The sequence below is a fragment of the Eschscholzia californica genome, unplaced genomic scaffold (assembly GCF_041429995.1).
Source record: "Eschscholzia californica isolate CP2 unplaced genomic scaffold, dmEscCali1.0.p SCAF_1, whole genome shotgun sequence".
In the NCBI taxonomy this organism is placed as follows: Eukaryota; Viridiplantae; Streptophyta; class Magnoliopsida; order Ranunculales; family Papaveraceae; genus Eschscholzia; species Eschscholzia californica.
In genome coordinates, this window is record NW_028238198.1 from 79,361,929 (window position 1) to 79,381,501 (window position 19,573).

A 19,573-nucleotide genomic window follows, 5' to 3' on the forward strand; every position below is an offset into this window, starting at 1 on the left:
TTGAGGGTTCCACTTGATGTTTGGAGGTGACAAAGCAAGAATGTATGCGTGAATAGTGAATATCTGTGTATGAATAGTAGAAAAGTGTATGTGTGTGAAAATTTAAGCTGACCTGGTGGACCCAAATTAGGAGGGGGCAATCGAAAATGGGCCATTTGAAAATGAGGATCCTAGATGTTTGGACTATAACATTCTAATTTTTAAATAAGATAGTCTTTTTGCGTTAATTATCACTTAATATGGAGTTGATTCCAAGTGTATTTCAAATTGATTCATGTCACCAACTTAAACAATTCATGAAGCCACAGAAACACAAAAATAATACAATGCCGTTTGTGAAAGATAAACAAAAACAAACTAACAACAATTAAAACTACTCACAAGCCACAGATCAGAACTACTTCACAAGACACATTAAAACTACTCACAAAACACAGGTCATCAAGAGGATCATTTGTGGAAGAAGGGAAGACTAAAAAAAGGCAATTAAAACCACAACATAAATAATGAGGCAAATTGTTCCGACGATTAAAATTGTTGAATATCAAGCAACTTATAATTCAGCTCTCATCTTGGCTCCTATATCTCCTGTGACTTCCGACGCTTTTCCTTTGGCAGCTTCATAATTTGTGCGGACTTTCTCACCCACTGCGTCTTTTGCTTCCCCGGCCTTCTCTGATGCAAAATTAGCAGCCCCACTAGCCATGTCCGAAGCCTGACCCATTTTCTCACGAGCCATGTTCGAAGCTTGACCTGCTTTTTCGTAAGCCATGTCTGAAGCTTGTCCCATTTTCTCACGAGCCATGTTCGAAGCTTGACCAGCTTTTTCGTAAGCCATGTCTGAAGCCTGACCCATCTTCTCACGAGCCATGTTTGAAGCTTGACCCGCTTTTTCATAAGCCATGTCAGATGCCTGACCCATCTTCTCACGAGTCATGTCAGAAGCTTGGCCCATCTTCTCACGGGCCATGTCTGATGCCTGTCCCATTTTCTCGTGGACCATGTTTGATGCTTCGCCGGCTTTCTCTGTAGCCATCTTCACTGTCGGCCCAGCATTCTGTGATGCAATGTCAGCAGCTCCTGCAACAAATAAAGATGATCCAATACCAAATAGTATGATCCTACACATTCTTGGAAGACAGGTAGTGGCTGTCTTTTTCTTATCCAATTAGAAGACTAGAATAATAAATTGACCGAGCCGAACTTCAAACTTCAAAATGTTTGTTACACTAATATTTGACTTGTCTGCCCTAAGAAAGCATTTTATTTTTGTAATGGTTTAAGTCGGGTTGATTTTAGAATGTTTGGGCTGATTAGAGGTCTTACCAGATGCGGCATCTGAGATAGTGTCTTTGGTCTTTATGGCAGCATCCCCTGCTGCCCCCATCATATTTTGAGCAGTCTCTTGCTTGATCCCAAATCCCCTGAAAAATTTAAGTAAATTAATGTCTATCTATGGACTTCCCTCTTCTTCGAACATTATAATATATATGTATGTATATATGTATGTATGTACCCAGAGAATTTATCACGGGCCCAGTCGACCCAGGAGTCGGTGTTTTCCTTGGCATCCTGAACAGCTTCAGATGCTGATTGCTTCATCTCGGCTGCTTTCACTTTGGCATCCCCTGCTGCCAGGTTTATTCTCTCCTTTGTGTTATCTATTATTGACTCGGCATTTCCCAAACACCAACTCATTGCCATCAAGCACACAAATACTAGCATTGTTGTTGTTGATGATGATATCTTCTCCATTTCTAATAATTTTTTCTCTCTCTCTAGATAGATAGATTCAGAGCAGAACTGTGGGTAAATGAAGGAATTGGTGAAGATAGATAAAACAGTTGTTGTTGTGGGACGATGTGGAAGAAAAACATGGGGGGAGTAGTTTTCGGTTCAGTTGACAAGTGGTTGTGTTATCTATGACTTTTTTTTTAACTGAAACTCATTCCCCACTTCTTTCTCATCTGACTACCCAACTAACCAAGTGATTCCCACTTTCCTTGGGTTCTTTTGTTTTCTCAAAAGAAAGACAATAAAATCAACCACGTTTTTCCTTGGGTTCTTTTGCTTTAACAAGAATAAGCCTAAAGTTAGTTCAACAAAAAAAAAAAAAAAGAATAAGCCTAAAGTCCAACTAAACTATGGCCTAAACCCTAACCAAGTGACATCCAGGGATTTTTTGAAATTTATGTCAACGCTTTAAATCACTTGGGCAACCAAGTGTTTGACTGCAAATTTTTAGTTGACAGATACAATGGGCAACCCCCACTAATTAACTACAGTCAGCCCACATATGGGTTATGTGACTATGTGAGGGTGCATTTGGGTTGGGGTGGCTACGTGGATTATGTTCATATGAGCATAAGGGGGATAGTGTTAAAAAGTGTCTCGCCTTGTTAATGCCTTCCAGCTTCATAGGCACCTGCTTTTACTTAGGCATGTTTTATCTTCGCGCCCCATACACTGGGCAAGTGTGAGGGTACTCAGATTAAACCTAATAGGCTTAAACAACACGGAATGAAGCTAGTCCTATTGCGCTCAACCTGTCTAGTCCAAAGCCCATGAGGAGTGGCAAGATTGAACTCAAACCTGAGTATAAAAGAGAGGCGCCTTTGCGGGCATCCTTTTTATACTTTCTTCCTAATTTGCTAGGGATGGGCCTTAAATATCTCCAGTACATGATTTCGTTCCTTTCTAACACATAGATTTCACCTACACAATCATTTTGAGAGCACCTACATCATGAAGATACAACATGGCCATTATCATTAAGATCTATCCTATGCCGCCGGCACGATGGACATTAAATAAAGGGGCGGTGTAGAGGGCCTTCAAGCCCATCTAGATGACCTCTGTTTATTGCCCATGGTGGCAAGTCCAATGTGGGGCTCGGACTCCCAATTTTGGGAGTCCCGGGCTTTTCTCAATTCCAACGTTGGGCTCTCAACCCGGACTCCCAAATCAAAATAATATACGTGTGCGAAGTAAGTGTGTGAAATTTTGATTTTAAATTTCGACTATGAATTATTAGATTTCGACTATGAATTAAAATGTGATATTATTCGAGAGAGATAATTTCAAAAAGATAAACACAAAAAAAAACTTAAAAAAGAAGTATTTAAAATAATAAAAGATTTTAAAAAAATTAGTTTAAAAAGAACATTAAAAAAATTAAAAATAAATAAATAAAGAAGGGGATCCACCCCAAATATTACCGTTGGAGCTCCCAACGACCATATTTTGGGGGATGGGAGCCCGGGAGCATGGGGCTCCCAGACCACCGGGAGCCCAGCCCCAGGGCTCCCGGGTTGGAGGCCAAGGGCTGGGGTTCCCAAATTCAAATTGGGAGCCCCAGCCCCCACCACATTGGACTTGCTCTAAGACAATGTGACTCCAGGACAAATCACAAAATTAGAGTTTATTGCATTATGACCCAGTCCTGAAGTTGTATTTATTTGTTTTGTTTTTTGTATTTGTAAGAACTAAATATCTGTCAACAAACAAAACGTAGGTCTCTTCTCTCGTTTGTCATTTAATTTATTGTTGCTAGAATTAATGGGTACTATTTTTTTTGAAAGTAATGGGTACTTATACAATGAATAAAATTTTTGATAGTGATAATAAACACAAATACCATAATTATTAAAGGGTCCGTGGGTATATAGACCAAAATAATATTCAAAAAAGGTTTATGATCCAATCTTCTCAAAACATGGATATTTAGTCCTTTTACATTATGGACATAATAACCCATTCTTTATGAAAGAACTACCGTCCATGTCCCTCCTACAAAAATCACGGGATTTTTAATTTTCCATAGTGAATTTGAAATGTTTCTAATGTGGGCGTGATTTAGGGGATTTAAAGCAACTAACGTATAAATCCGAAATTGATTTATCTCTATCTTCTAACCGTTTTGGAAAGCAAATCTATTTCCAAATCAATTCACAACAAAAATCGTAACCAAATCAATTTTCTCTCTCTTTACAGATTTGGAAACCAAATCAATTTTCTCTCTCTTACTATGTAAATTTTTTTCGATTCAAATCAATTTTCTCTCACTTAACTTGCAGATTTGGAAATAGTATATTTTCTAGGATCAATTTAACGTGATTTGTGGGTTAATATACAAAACATATATATCACTTTCTCTCACTTAACTTTCAGTTTTGGAAATAGTATATTTTTCTGGGAACATTAAAGCAACATATGTTTTCGTTTTTACTCATACATAAATACACATAGAATACAAATTATGAAACAAATACGTAAATTATATATTATTTATGACGAGAAACCGTCATTTGTCAAGTATACAACATAATTTATCAAATGTATGTGGGTCTTGTTTAATAAATTACACATAATTTCTTTTACATTCATCCTTTACATTCTGTTACAAAAAAAAGTACAAAATCTTCTTTGGTTCAAAAATGGTGCCCATCCATGTACTCTCCATTAGTTTCGTTGACTCACTTTGATTTGATGATTCTCTTTGAAATTTCATCTGGTATATCAAACGTACACACATAAATACACATACATTAAAGAAAAAAAAAATCATATATTGTATTATAAACTACATGTACAGTTTCGTAAATTATATACAATGTTTTTCAAATTTTGACAACATTTGAAGGTTTTGAGTAGTTTGGTAAACTTATCAAGGCTACTGTTGTGGGTGAAAAGTACACGTAATGGTAAATAAATAATACATAATTTATGTGCACTTATACGTAAATTATATACATAATGGTAAGAACATGAAGATATACGTAAATTATATATACTTTATTGCAAAGTACACGAGATTTGATAGTAAAGCGAAGTATTTCTACTAATGAAATGAGTACTGTTTTGGTGTTAAAGCACGGGTAATGTTCTATAAATTACCTATAATTTACTATAAATTGTGGTAATTTACGATACAGTACATGTACTGTAAATTCTGTTATGAGTAACCGTACGAAAGAACAAATGTTTCATAAATCCGTACGGATTGAAAACCAGATCTGAAGAAAAAAATGAGAATATCATTAAGCTTAAACTACAAATCTAAAGATATCTGCTATGATGATTGATTGCAATAATGTCAAACTCGAGTTGTAGGATTAAACATCAAGATCAAAAACATAAATGAAATTTTAAGAGAGAGAAAGAAAATAAACATCAAACATTCGATTGATGATTGATAATCTGATCTCACGAAAGATCAGAAACAACAGAAGATTAAACATAGATCTAAAGAAATATGATATTATCACTGGATGCAAACATAACATACTAACTTTGAAGGAATCATTGAATAAGGAATAAACATACAGATCTTAAACAGTTATGAAAATTTTAGAGAGAGAAAATAAACATCATACATTCAAAGTTAATGAATTAGCAAACAGATCTTATAGATATGTATCATAAATCTGATACGTTTTATAATAGAGCAAAATAATTAGGGTTTTAGTTATAAGAAGAAATATTAGATATTAACAATGGTGTTTATAAAGATTTCGAAAGTATTAAACCTGATAAATGATGAATTTGGACATCAATATAATGTAGAAGAAGAAGATTTTCTGAGTTTAATGGAGGTTTGTCAACTAAATCTTTTTTAGAGAGATCAAATAAAGAGTTTCCGTTACTGAAAATAATGAAGATATCCTTACTTTGAATAGAAACATGATTGGAGAGAAATATGGGAAATAATAATGAAGATATCCTTACTTTGAATAGAAACAAGATTGGAGAGAAATATGGTAGATAAATATGGAAAAAGATACGCATAGATTTCGAAGATAAATCAGTTATAAAATATGGAAAGGTTAGATTAGGGATTATGAAATAATATTTATTCTAGAGATTTGTGTTTTCTCTCTAGATGAGACCAAATGGACTAGATATCCATTTATATTATTTTTTTGGTTTTAAAACCCTTTATAGGATTAGAGGGGATTATATCTACTATTAGGACCCGTTTTTTGGACTATAAACCCAAAAATTCATTATTAAATCATGTGGTGTGATATAAGTTTATGGCGCCCTAACTAGATGGTTTGTCTCGACCAAGCAATATATGGTTTGAAATAGGGCAATTCATTTTTCTCAAAAGACCTTTTTGTTTAATAAATATTACTTGCATACAAACCTTTCAATCCAAGTCACCATCAAAATGAACAATGGGTCTGTTGGGGAAAAACGGGCACTTAGGCGCAGGGGAAATATAAGAGTTTTTTCCTTTGTGTTAGTTACGAGGATAATATAGAAGAATATGTGGGAGCAATAAACAAAGAACTGAAAGTAAATAAGACAACGATTTTTAACATGGAAAACCTCCTCAACGTGAGAAGTAAAAACCACGGGACTCGTAGTCCAACCAAATCAACTATGATAGCAAAGTAGTTACAGACTACGTCCAACCGAGACTCAGACCCTTCCCAAAAGAATCAATCTCAAACACGAAGAAACACGGAGAACCCCTCACAAGAAAGAACAAAACAGTCCAGAAATCTGCAGCCCAAAACGACCCTAAATTCACTAGGATTCCGGCGACCAATCAACGATCCCTCCGTACAAATACTAGATGAATATGTCAAGAACAGTTCTGCCAAATTTCAGCTCAATCGGAGAAGAACTCACCGTCGGATTTTCCGAACAACGAAGACTGCGCGTGCTGAAAAAGTTCTGCCCCGCTCTTCTCTGCAACCTCCTTCTCTCCCTTCTTCTCTTGTGCGTTTCTAATTGTGTTCTCCCTTTGGTGCTCCTCACACACATCTAAATTAGGTTAAGGTAGTATTTATAGACTCCCCCTTAATCCTAATTCCGCCGTCATAAGTAACCGACCCAAAGAAACTCGACTCGGGTCCGGGTTTGGTTTCCTAATCCAAACCCAACTAGGTTTCCCCACTAGGAGGAAAACCCAACAAACTCCCCCTCCGACTAGGTGGGAGAAACAGCCAGCCCTGTTGTCCCCTTGACAGCCTTGGAAACAGCCAGCTCTGCTTTTCCTCGACAGTCCTGGACAACCAGCCCCGCTATCCCTAACAATTTTTTCATAGTATACATCTTATTGTTTCTTGTCTTCCAAGCAAATAACTGCTCCAACTTCAACCACAACGAACGAGCATCAGTCTCATTGTCAATATGATGCAGCACATTGTCATCTATCCATTGCCTCATCAAACCACACGCTTGGCGATGTAGCAATGCCCACTGATCTTCAGTCGCCCGCTGATCTTCAGTCTTCTCATCAGGTTTCTTCTCATGAAACACCGGAGCGTGAAATTCCTTCACAAAGAGCAAGTCTTCCATTTTACCCTTTCATAGATGATAATTAGCACCATTCAAACTTATCATTCTACCCATATTTTCCATCACTAACACAAACAAACCAATAACCAAAGTTATCACAATCCAAAGAACTCTCTAACCTGGAGCTCTGATACCACTTGTTGGGGAAAAACGGGCACTTAGGCGCAGCGGAAATATAAGAGTTTTTCCCTTTATGTTAGTTACGAGGATAATATAGAAGAATATGTGGGAGCAATAAACAAAGAACTGAAAGTAAATAAGACAACGATTTTTAACGTGGAAAACCTCCTCAACGTGAGAAGTAAAAACCACGGGACACGTAGTCCAACCAAATCAACTATGATAGCAAAGTAGTTACAGACTACGTCCAACCGAGACTCAGACCCTTCCCAAAAGAATCAATCTCAAACACGAAGAAACACGGAGAAACCCTCACAAGAAAGAACAAAACAGTCCAGAAATCTGCAGCCCAAAACGACCCTAAATTCACTAGGATTCCGGCGACCAATCAACGATCCCTCCATACAAATACTAGATGAATATGTCAAGAACAGTTCTGCCAAATTTCAGCTCAATCGGAGAAGAACTCACCGTCGGATTTTCCGAACAACGAAGACTGCGCGTGCTGAAAAAGTTCTGCCCCGCTCTTCTCGGCAACCTCCTTCTCTCCCTTCTTCTCTTGTGCGTTTCTCATTGTGTTCTCCCTTTGGTGCTCCTCACACACATCTAAATTAGGTTAAGGTAATATTTATAGACTCCCCCTTAATCCTAATTCCACCGTCATAAGTAACCGACCCAAAGAAACTCGACTCGGGTCCGGGTTTGGTTTCCTAATCCAAACCCAACTAGGTTTCCCCACTAGGAGGAAAACCCAACAGGGTCTACATGTGATGATTCAATGACTACATAGAAGACCTTCAACCAATTATAATGCTCACAAGAAAAACGTGGAGGACATATTGCATAGGAAAATAATAGAGAAATGTTATCTCATAAAAAAAAAATGGAGAAATGTTCATACTTGTACCATTTGTGGTAATTGATTTTAGGAAGGTCGCGGCTTTAGGGAATAAAGAAAATTCTCCGGATAAAAATTTTTCGAGAGATTCAAGATTTTTTTGAAAATTCTCCGGAGAATAAATTTTTATGGGGAATACAGAATACATTTTTTTGAAAGTTCTCATCCATCTCATCTGTTCTCTCTGCCACTTCATCTTCTCGATACCTCATCATCTTCTCCGGCGAAAGTCGACGGCCGGCCAATTTTCTGGCCGACGACCTTCAAACACTAAAAAAAAAAAAAAAAAAAAATTTCTCTCTCCTCTCTCTCTCTAATTTTTTTTTCTTTTCTCTCTCTCTCTAGAACAGATCTAGAGAGAGAAGGTATGTTCTCACGTACAGACCTTCAAACATAAAAAAAAAACCGACCGGCGACCTTCAAAAACTTACAAAAAAAACTCTCATCTCTCTCTCTTTAAACACTCCGGCGAAGGGTTTCCCTTCGCTGGAGATCTGGTCTGTTGAAGAACAGACCAGATCGGTCTGTTGAGGAAAAGACCGATCTGGTATGTTCTTCAACAGACAAGATCTCCGGCGAAGGGAAACCCTTCGTCGGAGTGTTTAGAGAGAGATGAGAGTTTTTTTTTAAGGTCTCCGGCTAGAAAATTTTCCGGTCGGCGACCTTGCCGGAGAAGAGATAGGTGACTTGGAGAGAGAGATGAGAGAATTTTTTTTTTAAGGTCGGCGACCTTCGTCGAAGAAGGGAATGGTGAGTTGGAAAGAGATAGAGGTGACGTGGAGAGAAATGTGTGGTGGAAAGGGAAGTGGGGTGGAAATTCATGTTTTTTATTTTATTTTGAAAATATATTTATAGGAAGGGTAGTTTTTACATTTACATTGAAAATGGGGGTCATATTTGAATTTACGTAAATGAGGGGGCCATAAAGGAAGCTGGTCACAAAGTAGGGAGCCAAATAGGAATTAACTCAAAAGGAAACTAATACTAGCATTTTTCATCCCAATCTTGTTTCCTTTCCCTCACTTCAAATCTCTATCTGAAATCTATGGCGGATCTTGGCCCAAAATTCAGCCCATTAAATTTTGTAGACTGTTAGGTAGTTTTCATCTTCCAACTCTTTCCCTCTCTCTCTCTCTCTCAACGGAAGAAGGAAGTGATCATCTGAGAGAATGAGTTTCAGAGACGATAGTGATGATGGAAGGGGAGATTTACGGAAACCATTTCTTCACACAGGAAGTTGGTACAGAATGGGATCAAGACAATCCAGTATGATGGATAAGCTTGGTTCTTCTCAGGTTTTCCGTGATGGATCCATCTCTGTTGTTCTCTGTGTTCTCATCGTCGCTTTGGGTCCAATTCAGTTCGGATTCACGGTTTCTCTCACTTAAACTAATCAATTATCAATCTCATAATCTCTCTTCTATACTGGGTTTTCATCAATTAATACATAGTAATTATTTCTTTATCTGATTTCAATCAGGGAGGTTACTCTTCTCCTACCCAAGCTGACATTATTAATGATCTTGGGCTTTCTATATCTGAGGTAACTAAACTACTTTTCTTTTATTTGTTTGAACTTTCAATTTGATTTTGGTTTGATCAATTAATAATCTAGTAAACCTAAATTTTGGTATTTGGGTAGTTCTCTGTATTTGGGTCTTTATCAAATGTGGGTGCTATGGTTGGAGCAATTGCTAGTGGTCAGATTGCTGAATACATTGGAAGAAAAGGGGTAACATAGAAATCTTTTTTTTCTGATTTTTTTTTTGCAAGTAATGTGGGTTTTTCTTTCTTTTTAATGGTAAGGATAACTAGTTCAATTGAATTGTGTTGAATTACAGTCGTTGATGATCGCTTCTATCCCTAATATCATTGGTTGGCTTGCTATTTCATTCGCCAAGGTGAGTTAATTCGGTGTTTGTTTCTTCTTCCTTTACACAAAGTGCTTTTATTTATTGTGTTTGATAGTCTTCATTTCCGTGGAAATAGGTGGGTTCTATAGAAAGAGACTAGTTTCCATAGTATGCTTGCAATCTTTTTTCAACAGAACTATGGAAGTGTGGGGCCATTAACTCAAAATCGTGACAAAAAGTGATTTTTAAACAATTCCACAGAGGAATACACTTTTTTGCCTCCCTCAAGAGAGTTACTTTTGGGGACCTTGTGTAAATGAATACACTTCCGCGGAATATATTTCATTGCTATGAAACACAACAGTAGTGGAGCTTTTGTTTTCGTTTTTAATGAAATCGGCTCGTTAAATGTGTGTGTAGGATTCTTCGTTTTTGTACATGGGAAGGTTGTTAGAAGGATTCGGCGTCGGAGTTATCTCCTATGTTGTAAGTTTCTATACATTTCGATTATTTGTTCTCTTCATTTGATGTAAAACCCTTACTGGCTTCGATCTGTTTGTTGGGTAGGTGCCGGTGTATATAGCAGAGATTTCCCCCCAGGACATGAGAGGAAGCCTTGGATCCGTTAATCAGGTTCATCATGTTTTTGTTACTACGGAATTCCAATCCCAAATATTCGCATTCATTTGCCTTTATTCCAAATTTTGTCGTGTCCGACAGAGAAGTTTATCTGTGTTTTGTGTAGCTCTCTGTCACAATTGGAATAATGCTGGCTTATCTCTTGGGGCTTTTTGTTAACTGGAGAGTTCTTGCTGTTTTAGGTAAGCCCGAATAATGCTTAACTCTACCCCGTCTCTTAACAAGTCGATAAACCCCTCTTCTATTGTTTTATCGAGCAATTAAATGAAAGGGTGATTTGTTGACTGACTGTTCTTACTCGTATGATTCATGAACATGGTTAAGTTTTGATGTTCCTTTTCTTATCATACCTTACATTTTTACTGGTCCAGTTTAAGCCTTGGAGAATCGAGACACCTTTACAAGCCTAAATTCATTTATGTTCCTATCTTCCTTATTGATAGTGGAACTTCATATAATAGCTACATAGCTTCTGAAGCGATGTGACTTAATTTTCACTTGCAGGAATCTTGCCGTGCACGATTTTAATACCCGGATTATTTTTTATTCCTGAGTCTCCTCGGTGGTTGGTAAGAATGACAAATTCTATCCTTGATGAAAGCTTCTTTTCCGTTCCCATGTGTATGATCCCTTCCCTGATATCCAGGCAAAAATGGGAATGATGGAAGACTTCGAAGCTTCTTTGCAAGTGTTAAGAGGGTTCGAGACAGACATTTCTGTTGAAGTGAACGAAATCAAGGTTCGAATTAAATTCTCCAGCTCAATACATAACCTTGCATGCCAGAAAAAGGAAAAGGATACTGACGTTTTTCTTAATGTAATTTTCTTTTTTTTGGTCGCGTTTGCATAATTTTCTTAGAATTTGAAATATGCAGAGGTCTGTTGCATCATCCTCAAGCAGAAGAACTGCCATCCGCTTTTCAGATCTCAAGCAAAGAAGATATTGGTTCCCGCTCATGGTATTAGAGTTTGGCTAATTATCATAGTTTGCTTTCTAAAACTGATGTTCTGTCATAAGAAGAAACATTAATCGAGTATTGTTTCTGTTTGATGATATCCTTTAGGTAGGAATTGGATTGCTTGTGCTCCAACAACTAAGTGGAATCAATGGCATTCTATTTTACTCTAGTAACATTTTCAGAGCTGCTGGTAAGCTCCGCATGAAACCTCAACAACCTTACATCCTAGCAATGAAACTTACTACTGTTGTTTTAGTTTGCATGTTTTATATACCGGTCGGTTTTGTTTTTCTCGTTCCAAAAATTTTAATTGATGGAAGTTCATATCATAAAAATTTCCATAAATGAAAATTTCAAAGGATCTTTCATGCCACATTATACCTGTGTAGATTGTATTTCAAAGGATCGTTCATATCATAAATGAAACCTCAACAACCTTACATCCTAGCAATGAAAATTTCCATAAATGAAAATTTTAATCGATTTTTCAAAACCATAATATCTGTATAGATTGTATTCCATCTTTATATCCTTGGCTAAATGTTTCAATTGCCTCAAATACAAACAGGGGTTTCATCAAGTAATGCCGCAACATTTGGACTTGGAGCAGTTCAGGTGTTCATCGCATGTAACATTACATGCCGACTAATACTTATTTCTTTAGTTCAAATGATAATATCATGTAAAGATTTAATGCACTCTTGATATGAACTATAGCCTTATATAATGTGTAGGTCATTGCAACGGGAGTTACTACGTGGTTGGTGGATAAAGCAGGTCGCCGGCTTCTTCTGATTGTAAGTCTGACCCAAAAAAGATTAAGATCACTTGATTTCACTGCTTATATTTAGAAATATTAAAAATTAAAACTTGAAATTTTGACAGATTTCATCATCTGGAATGACTGCAAGTCTCTTTGTCGTATCAGTTGCATTTTATTTGAAGGTCAGTATTCCCAGAAGCTCCATTTAAATTGCGGAGTTGTATTTGTTCAACAGCATTATAAAGATTCGTCGATCCTAGAGTGAAGAAGCCTGTATTGCCTCTAATTTTTTTTTCTTTGGGATTATAGGAAGTTGTATCGAAGGATTCTCATTTCTATGGTGCTCTGGGCATAATCTCACTGGTTGGCCTTGTGGTATGTTATATAGCTTTATGTTGCTTGTGTGGTATATTCTCCCTTCAGGATTCTAGTTTTGCTTGTTTGACGAATAAAAATCTTTCAGGCCTTTGTTATTTCCTTCTCGCTCGGAGTTGGAGCAATTCCATGGGTTATAATGTCGGAGGTACACATCTCATTTTTATCATCTTTTCCTTCTTTTATCAACTTTGCCAGTCTGATTAGATTTGGTACAATATGGCACAAGTCAAGTTGACTGACTCAGCATACCTTTCATTGCCATCTGTATTAGTCTCTAAAGCAACCAAAGGTTTCAAATGAAGATAAACTTCAAGACATTTGCGTATCTTAATTATGCAGGGTTCCTAAATACAAATTTCAGATTGTATTTCACTGTCTGGATCTTCATTGTCTCGATATGAAAATGCTTCCCCGTGCTCACTAATCACAAGACCATTAGTAGATTCTGGAGTTGGGAATCCTTTAGTAATTAGCCTCTAGGGCAATATTTCGTTACGCCTTTGTGAATCAGAATTATGTGCAAGTCTTAAAATTCAGCTTCCCCTGGGTGTTAACTGAACTTTTTTTATATACCAATATGGCATTACAGATTCTTCCAGTGAATATTAAGAGTCTTGCTGGTAGCATAGCAACACTAGCTAACTGGCTTACATCCTGGGTTATTACAATGACTGCAAATTTGCTTCTAAATTGGAGCAATGGAGGTATCTCTCCTTCCCTCTGTCTTTGTGCCTAACTTGTGTGTCTTTGTGTGTGCGTGTGTGTGTGTGTGCCTAACTTGGCATTTTTAATGGTGACAGGAACCTTTACCATCTACACAGTCGTGAGCGCTTTCACAATTGCATTTGTGGCATTGTGGGTTCCTGAGACGAAGGGAAGAACTCTCGAGGAAATTCAATGGTCCTTCAGATAAATGATATGTTTTTTGTTGAAAAGTGTTGTTGTGCTTGTCAAATTCCTGTTGCAATATTCAATCGATCTTCTTGAATATAATGTGAGGGGATGCATAAACCAAACGCCCCACACCTGTAAATCGTTATCTGCTGGCTCCATTTGCCGAGGTTTTTCATATACCTTAGTCGAGTAGTTATCATGTGTTTGCATTCTTTGTTAACAATGAATGACTCACCTTATTTGTGGAACAAAGAAGTAATCTCTATATTTCTATCTTTTTTGCAAATGTGTTTCATTCATTCATAGTTGTTGGTGGTGGTGGTGGTGGTGACAGTGATAGGTAGTTCAGTATATCAATCCTCTGGTCCTATTTCAGCACATGCATATTCTATATATATAGAGAGAGAGAAACTAAAGATTCTTTAAAACCAGATGAAGCTGCCCCCACTAAGAAGTCAAAGAAGTAAAACCCACGTGATTTCTGCCTTCCAAGCAATAAGTATCTCTCTCTCTCTCACTCGCTTTCTCTTCATATAATTCTACCCCCACCAAAGGGTACTTCTAAAGGCACCGGGCCAAAAGACTGTTAACATCCGGAAATTTTATTGACTCGGGTCAATGGCTATTAACCCAAGTTCTCTATAAGCACCGATTTTTAATGTGGGTGACGAACACCTTCGTTTGCTTCCATCTTCTTCTTCCAAAATAATAAGAGTCCAATTCAATTCATTTTACTAGCTGGATACATGGGTTCAATCGAGATTAAGAAATCGGGAAGGGAGGGCGGGGTCTATTTTCGATGAAGAACATTGAAGCTGAAACTCTGTTGAAGCTGAAACACAAAGATAATAAAAACCAATATTCGAAGAACCATAGGGAAGTATTCTGAACTCAAGTTTGTGGCATGTAGGTAACTAAGTTTTTGTCATAACTCTCATTACATGAACTCAAGAATAGCTAATTAGATTGAAAAAAAAGGGATTAAACAAGAACAAGAAATTAAATAAGAAGATAAGATGAACTAACCATTTTCCTTTGTAGTATCTTCCCTCCTTCCCTTCCTGTTTCTATTACAACCTTCACCATCGGATTTAGGATAAATCAGAGGCGATTTCGATTCTGAGTACTCTATCAGAAAACTTACTTTCATTAAAAGCAAATCCAAAATCCCAATCTTCAGAAGAATAAGCACAACTACAATTAACTGAAACTTGGGATTCCATGATTGATTCTGGGTCAAATAAGTTTGAGTTATTTTCTTTCATACATTATCATCTCCCAATCACTTTCGAGGCGTCTTCATGTTAGAGAGAGAAAGTTTGAAATCGGTAATTCGGGTTGGTTTTGTGAGAGATGGATGGAGGGGTTAGGGTTAACTGAGATAGGACCGGTGCCTACATAGTTGGTTGGTGCTAATAGAGAAATGAGCGGTTGGACCTGGTGCTAACAGAGATGGATGCTAACAGCCTTTTAGCCTGGTGCCTTTAGAAGCACCCCCCCACCAAATCACCAAGAATCTTTTTTTTTTGTTGTTGAAATCATCACCAAGAATCTGAAATTGTATTTGACACGGCCATTATAAAAACCAATCTTAATTTTTTTTTTTTTTTTTTAAACTGTCTACCCATCTTAATCTTGACTAGGATAAAATAATATAGATAACGTGTCTAGAAGCAAGTAAAGAGGTGGATCCGAGTCTGCTGTGGGGGCAGAGCCTTGTTTGAGTCTTGAAACAGAGTTGGGAAGTTTGTAGTAGTCGGCTCGACAGATTGAGCTCTGCTCTGCCTCGAGGCAAGTAGATAAGTGAACTTGGGTCAACTAAGCCTTGCTCTGTGATCAGAGAGACAAAAGAGGGAGGTAAGTGAAATTCAGCTTGACATCTCGAGTTCTACGCTGCCCAAAGGGAATGACATTTACGAAGAAGGACTGATGGCGCCAAAGATTCGCTTTTCATACACAAACCATTATTGCCCAGAAATTTGATACTGTCAGAAGACACCAACTCGATCAGATATTATCTTCTAACAACCATTACAAGTGGCTTTCATCAAGTCACTGTCTTCACACCTGCATCATTTTTGTCGATGCTTTGCCACCGCCATTCCAAACCTATATAAGCAAGCATATTAGATTTGCCTTATAGGGAGACGATCCTTTTACTCTCATTGAAATACTTATTAACCTGTAACAGTTGACTGACTTGATCATCATAATGTTTTTTTTTTTTTTTGCAGATATCCCGCATCTCATATCATATTCAAGTTCATGAAGGACATTCTCTAAAATTCAAGAACAAATTCGTATGAGATATGTGGAGAACCACTTTTCGACACCTATCATTTTACGCGCTTCAAACATAGCCTTAATGGACCAAAGAACAAGTACAAAGTACAACATTTGGCATATTCGCCTAAGTTTGGGTCCTCTCCATTTGGTAGCTTTCAAACCAAACTTTTTGTTCAATTTAAAATTTCAATTTGTATTTGGGTAAGGTTGACATTAATACCTCTAGACTCTAGTCCCTTTCACTCCTTCATTGTTGCTTATAGCAATAAATACAACTATTATTCTTTAGACCCACCACCAACACAAACTAGATCAGTTTATGAAATACTCTATCTACCTATATGGTAAATTTTCTGATGTGGGGCTATTTGAAGTTTCAGGGTTTACATTAGAAGTCCAAAATAAGAATTATAAGCAACAAAACCGAAAAAAAAAAAATAAACAAGATTTCTAAAAAGAATAGAGAGATACATAATTTATGAGAACAACTAAAATAAGTCATCACAATAAGAATTGCCATGAAGAACTGAGTTCTTCAAGCTGAACAGAACAACAAAATGAACTCTTAGGTATAACTACAGACACAATCGAATGCAGCTAAAGAATTCCTAAATCATTAAAAATACAAAGAACAACATCATGACAAACACTTAAACTAGAATAAAAGGGATCACACCTGAACAATCAACATTATGAATTTGATAATCAAATAGCAATTAGCAAGAAGAGATATGATAGAGACCACACAATCGAGTGGATGTTGCTATCGGATTTTCCCTAGAAATGTAAGAGTCTAACGAAAGTGTTGATTAACTACGAAGCTACTTCAACAGGGTACCTGTCGATGCAATCTTCCCACGGGCCTTTTTCCGATGGTTTCACGTTACGTAGAGCTTGCCAAACCGCGCTGTTACATTTGAAACCACTTCCGAACGCAATCTGCCAGACTCTGTTACCCTTTCGCATTCTTCCTTTAGCTTCAATATAAGCCAACTCGTACCAGATGGAGCTCGATGATGTATTCCCAAATCGATGAAGGGTCATTCGAGATGCCTCGACATGAACTGGAAGCAACTGCAAGTTTTTTTCCAGTTCATCGATAACAGCTCTTCCTCCAGCATGGATACAGAAATGTTCAAAAGCTAGCTTAAAATCTGGGATATAAGGCTTGACTTTGGCATTGAAAAGCTTCTTAACAACCAAAGTAGCGAAAAACAGAAGTTGTTCACTCACTGGTAGAACGAGCGGACCCAAAGTAGTGATATTAGTCTTAAGAGCTCCACCAGCAATGGCCATAAGATCTTTAGACAAAGAAACCCCAACTTTACCAGCATCATCTTGTTCTTGATAAACACAATTGAATGCCTTATCATCAGACCCTCGATGAGTTCTCACAACATGAACAAGCTTATACTTAGATCTTCGCTTATCCACCGACTTATTCGAAAGCAAAACGGCAGCTCCACCAACACGAAACAAACAATTAGGAATAAGCATAGATTTCTTATTCCCAAAGTACCAATTTTGGGTAATGTTTTCGGTACTCACAACTACGGCATAAGTGTTTCGATGAACTTGAAGTAAATCTTTCGCAAGATCAACAGCAATAACACCAGCACTACAACCCATTCCACCCAAATTGAAGCTCCTAATGTTACCTCTCAATTTATACTTATTAACAATCATGGCGGAAAGCGAAGGAGTAGGATTAAACAAACTACAATTCACAACAAGAATACCAATATCTTTAGGTCTAACAGAGGTATTTTGAAAAAGTGAATCTAAAGCACCATACATAACTTGTTCTGCTTCTTCTCTAGCAGCAGCCATTGATGGTCTAGGAGGAAGATAATGCATAGCTTCAGGGACATAAGTTTCTTCACCAAGACCAGACCTTTCAAGAATTTTTCTTTGAAATTCAAGAGAAGATTCATCAAAATCACCAGTAAGTCTTGAATGTTCCATGAATTGTTTAAATTTAACTTGAAGATTTGAAGGTGGACGATGACAAGAATAATCAACTAGGTAAATCGGTCTAGGACGAGTCATGATGTAAACAGTTGAACCAAAAACAAGAATAGTTGAACAGATAATAACACTAACCAGATTGTATTGAAGATGAAGCCATAGTTGACGAATATCTTCAGGATCTGTTTGTGCAGCTTCAATCAAACTTATAATCATTAATGGAACAAGACATAATGTTAATAAATGAGTCATCAAATAGTGATACCCTAATTTCACATACTTGAGATTCACACTTTGTAAAAAATCTGGTAACCTTCTACTCTGTTGGATCTGTGTTCCACCATTAACGCCACCGTTGGTGGTGGTGGTGGTGGTGGTGGAGGAAGTTGTGTTATTCTGATCACTACCCATACTTAATAACCACTCACCCTACTCAAATTAGTACCAGATCTATTCAGTATACAAACTGAATAGGTTTAATTAGGGCACTTTATGCAGAATCTCAAGCACACCAAAGAATAGAAGAAGAAAAAAAATGAGAAAACTTTCAGATATGGGTAGATACAAAAAATCAAATAAATGAAATTTGAAGATGAATCAGAAAGAAAATGAATGAAATCTGAGTCTTGGGGAGAATGAGGGTAGTTTTGTTGGTTTAAGAGAGAGAGATAGAGAGAGAGAAAGTGATGAAAATGAATCAAAACTAGTCTCTCTCTCTCTCTATCTCTGAGATCTCGTCACAGAGGGAAATGATATATGTTGTTGTTGTAGTAGTCAACGAATAGGTGTGGAAGACGATGAAGAACAAAACTCATAAATGGGAGGTGGGGGTGGGGGACGATTATCAGGAAGGAAAATGTTGGGGTATTTGAAGGAGGTATTTTGAAATCCTGGGATTCTATTTATTACTCATGACTTCATTATCCTCCTACTTCTATTTATATTGCGTTTTCCCATACGAAAATAATGGTCTTCTACTACTGAGTTGAATCGGTATTTGATATGGATGGCCTCCTATTAAATATGATTTTTTTTGTTGAAATTATTATACAATTGAATTAAAAACAATTTAATTATAGAGTTAAATGACAAATATGAAATGCAACCGTGATACACATCCCGGCACAGAACCCGACCAAAACCCGACGGGGTGACGTGTCGGGCTGTGATCTAGAGAGAGAAAGTAAATCACAGCCCGACACATCACCTCGCTGGATTTCGATCGGGTTTCGTGTGGAGACGAGGATCATTTTCCTATGAAATGAAAGTTTTATACTCAAATATATTATGAGACTCAGGGTCTGACTCCAGTCTGACTCCAGCCCATGTTGGTAGGGACAAGCCCTATTAGCTTGGAATAAAAATTATTTAGGGCCAGCTCAAATGTTAACTACAATTGGGTGTCATAGTGTATTGATATTTAATTATTTATGGGACACCTTAGGAAAATACTATGTTCCTTGTAAACTAAAGATTTCTATATACCTCGTTTACCATTTTTTTA

General features: G+C 37.2%; 3 protein-coding genes across 3 annotated transcripts; 1 reads left to right on the forward strand and 2 right to left on the reverse strand.

Moving 5' to 3' along the window:
• Positions 1-245: 245 nt before the first annotated feature.
• LOC147569619 (Late embryogenesis abundant (LEA) protein) lies at positions 246-2,039 on the reverse strand. The gene is made up of 3 exons (XM_086656092.1): positions 1,517-2,039; positions 1,327-1,424; positions 246-1,080 (listed from the first exon to the last, which is right to left on the reverse strand). The coding sequence occupies exons 1-3, from the start codon at positions 1,753-1,755 to the stop codon at positions 554-556; spliced, it is 864 nt and encodes a 287-aa protein (XP_086512218.1). The 5' UTR covers positions 1,756-2,039; the 3' UTR covers positions 246-553.
• A 7,243-nt stretch (positions 2,040-9,282) lies between these two features.
• LOC147569620 (sugar transporter ERD6-like 6) lies at positions 9,283-14,101 on the forward strand. Its single transcript, XM_086656093.1, has 18 exons — positions 9,283-9,702; positions 9,810-9,872; positions 9,972-10,061; positions 10,171-10,230; positions 10,603-10,668; positions 10,750-10,815; positions 10,928-11,003; positions 11,326-11,390; positions 11,468-11,560; positions 11,697-11,780; positions 11,886-11,970; positions 12,349-12,395; positions 12,515-12,577; positions 12,666-12,725; positions 12,853-12,918; positions 13,007-13,066; positions 13,511-13,625; positions 13,722-14,101. The coding sequence occupies exons 1-18, from the start codon at positions 9,499-9,501 to the stop codon at positions 13,832-13,834; spliced, it is 1,476 nt and encodes a 491-aa protein (XP_086512219.1). The 5' UTR covers positions 9,283-9,498; the 3' UTR covers positions 13,835-14,101.
• Positions 14,102-16,548: 2,447 nt separating this feature from the next.
• Positions 16,549-19,058, reverse strand: KCS4 (3-ketoacyl-CoA synthase 4). Its single transcript, XM_086656097.1, has one exon. It carries the CDS (start codon positions 18,478-18,480, stop codon positions 16,915-16,917), a length of 1,566 nt encoding a protein of 521 aa, XP_086512223.1. The 5' UTR covers positions 18,481-19,058; the 3' UTR covers positions 16,549-16,914.
• Positions 19,059-19,573: the final 515 nt, after the last annotated feature.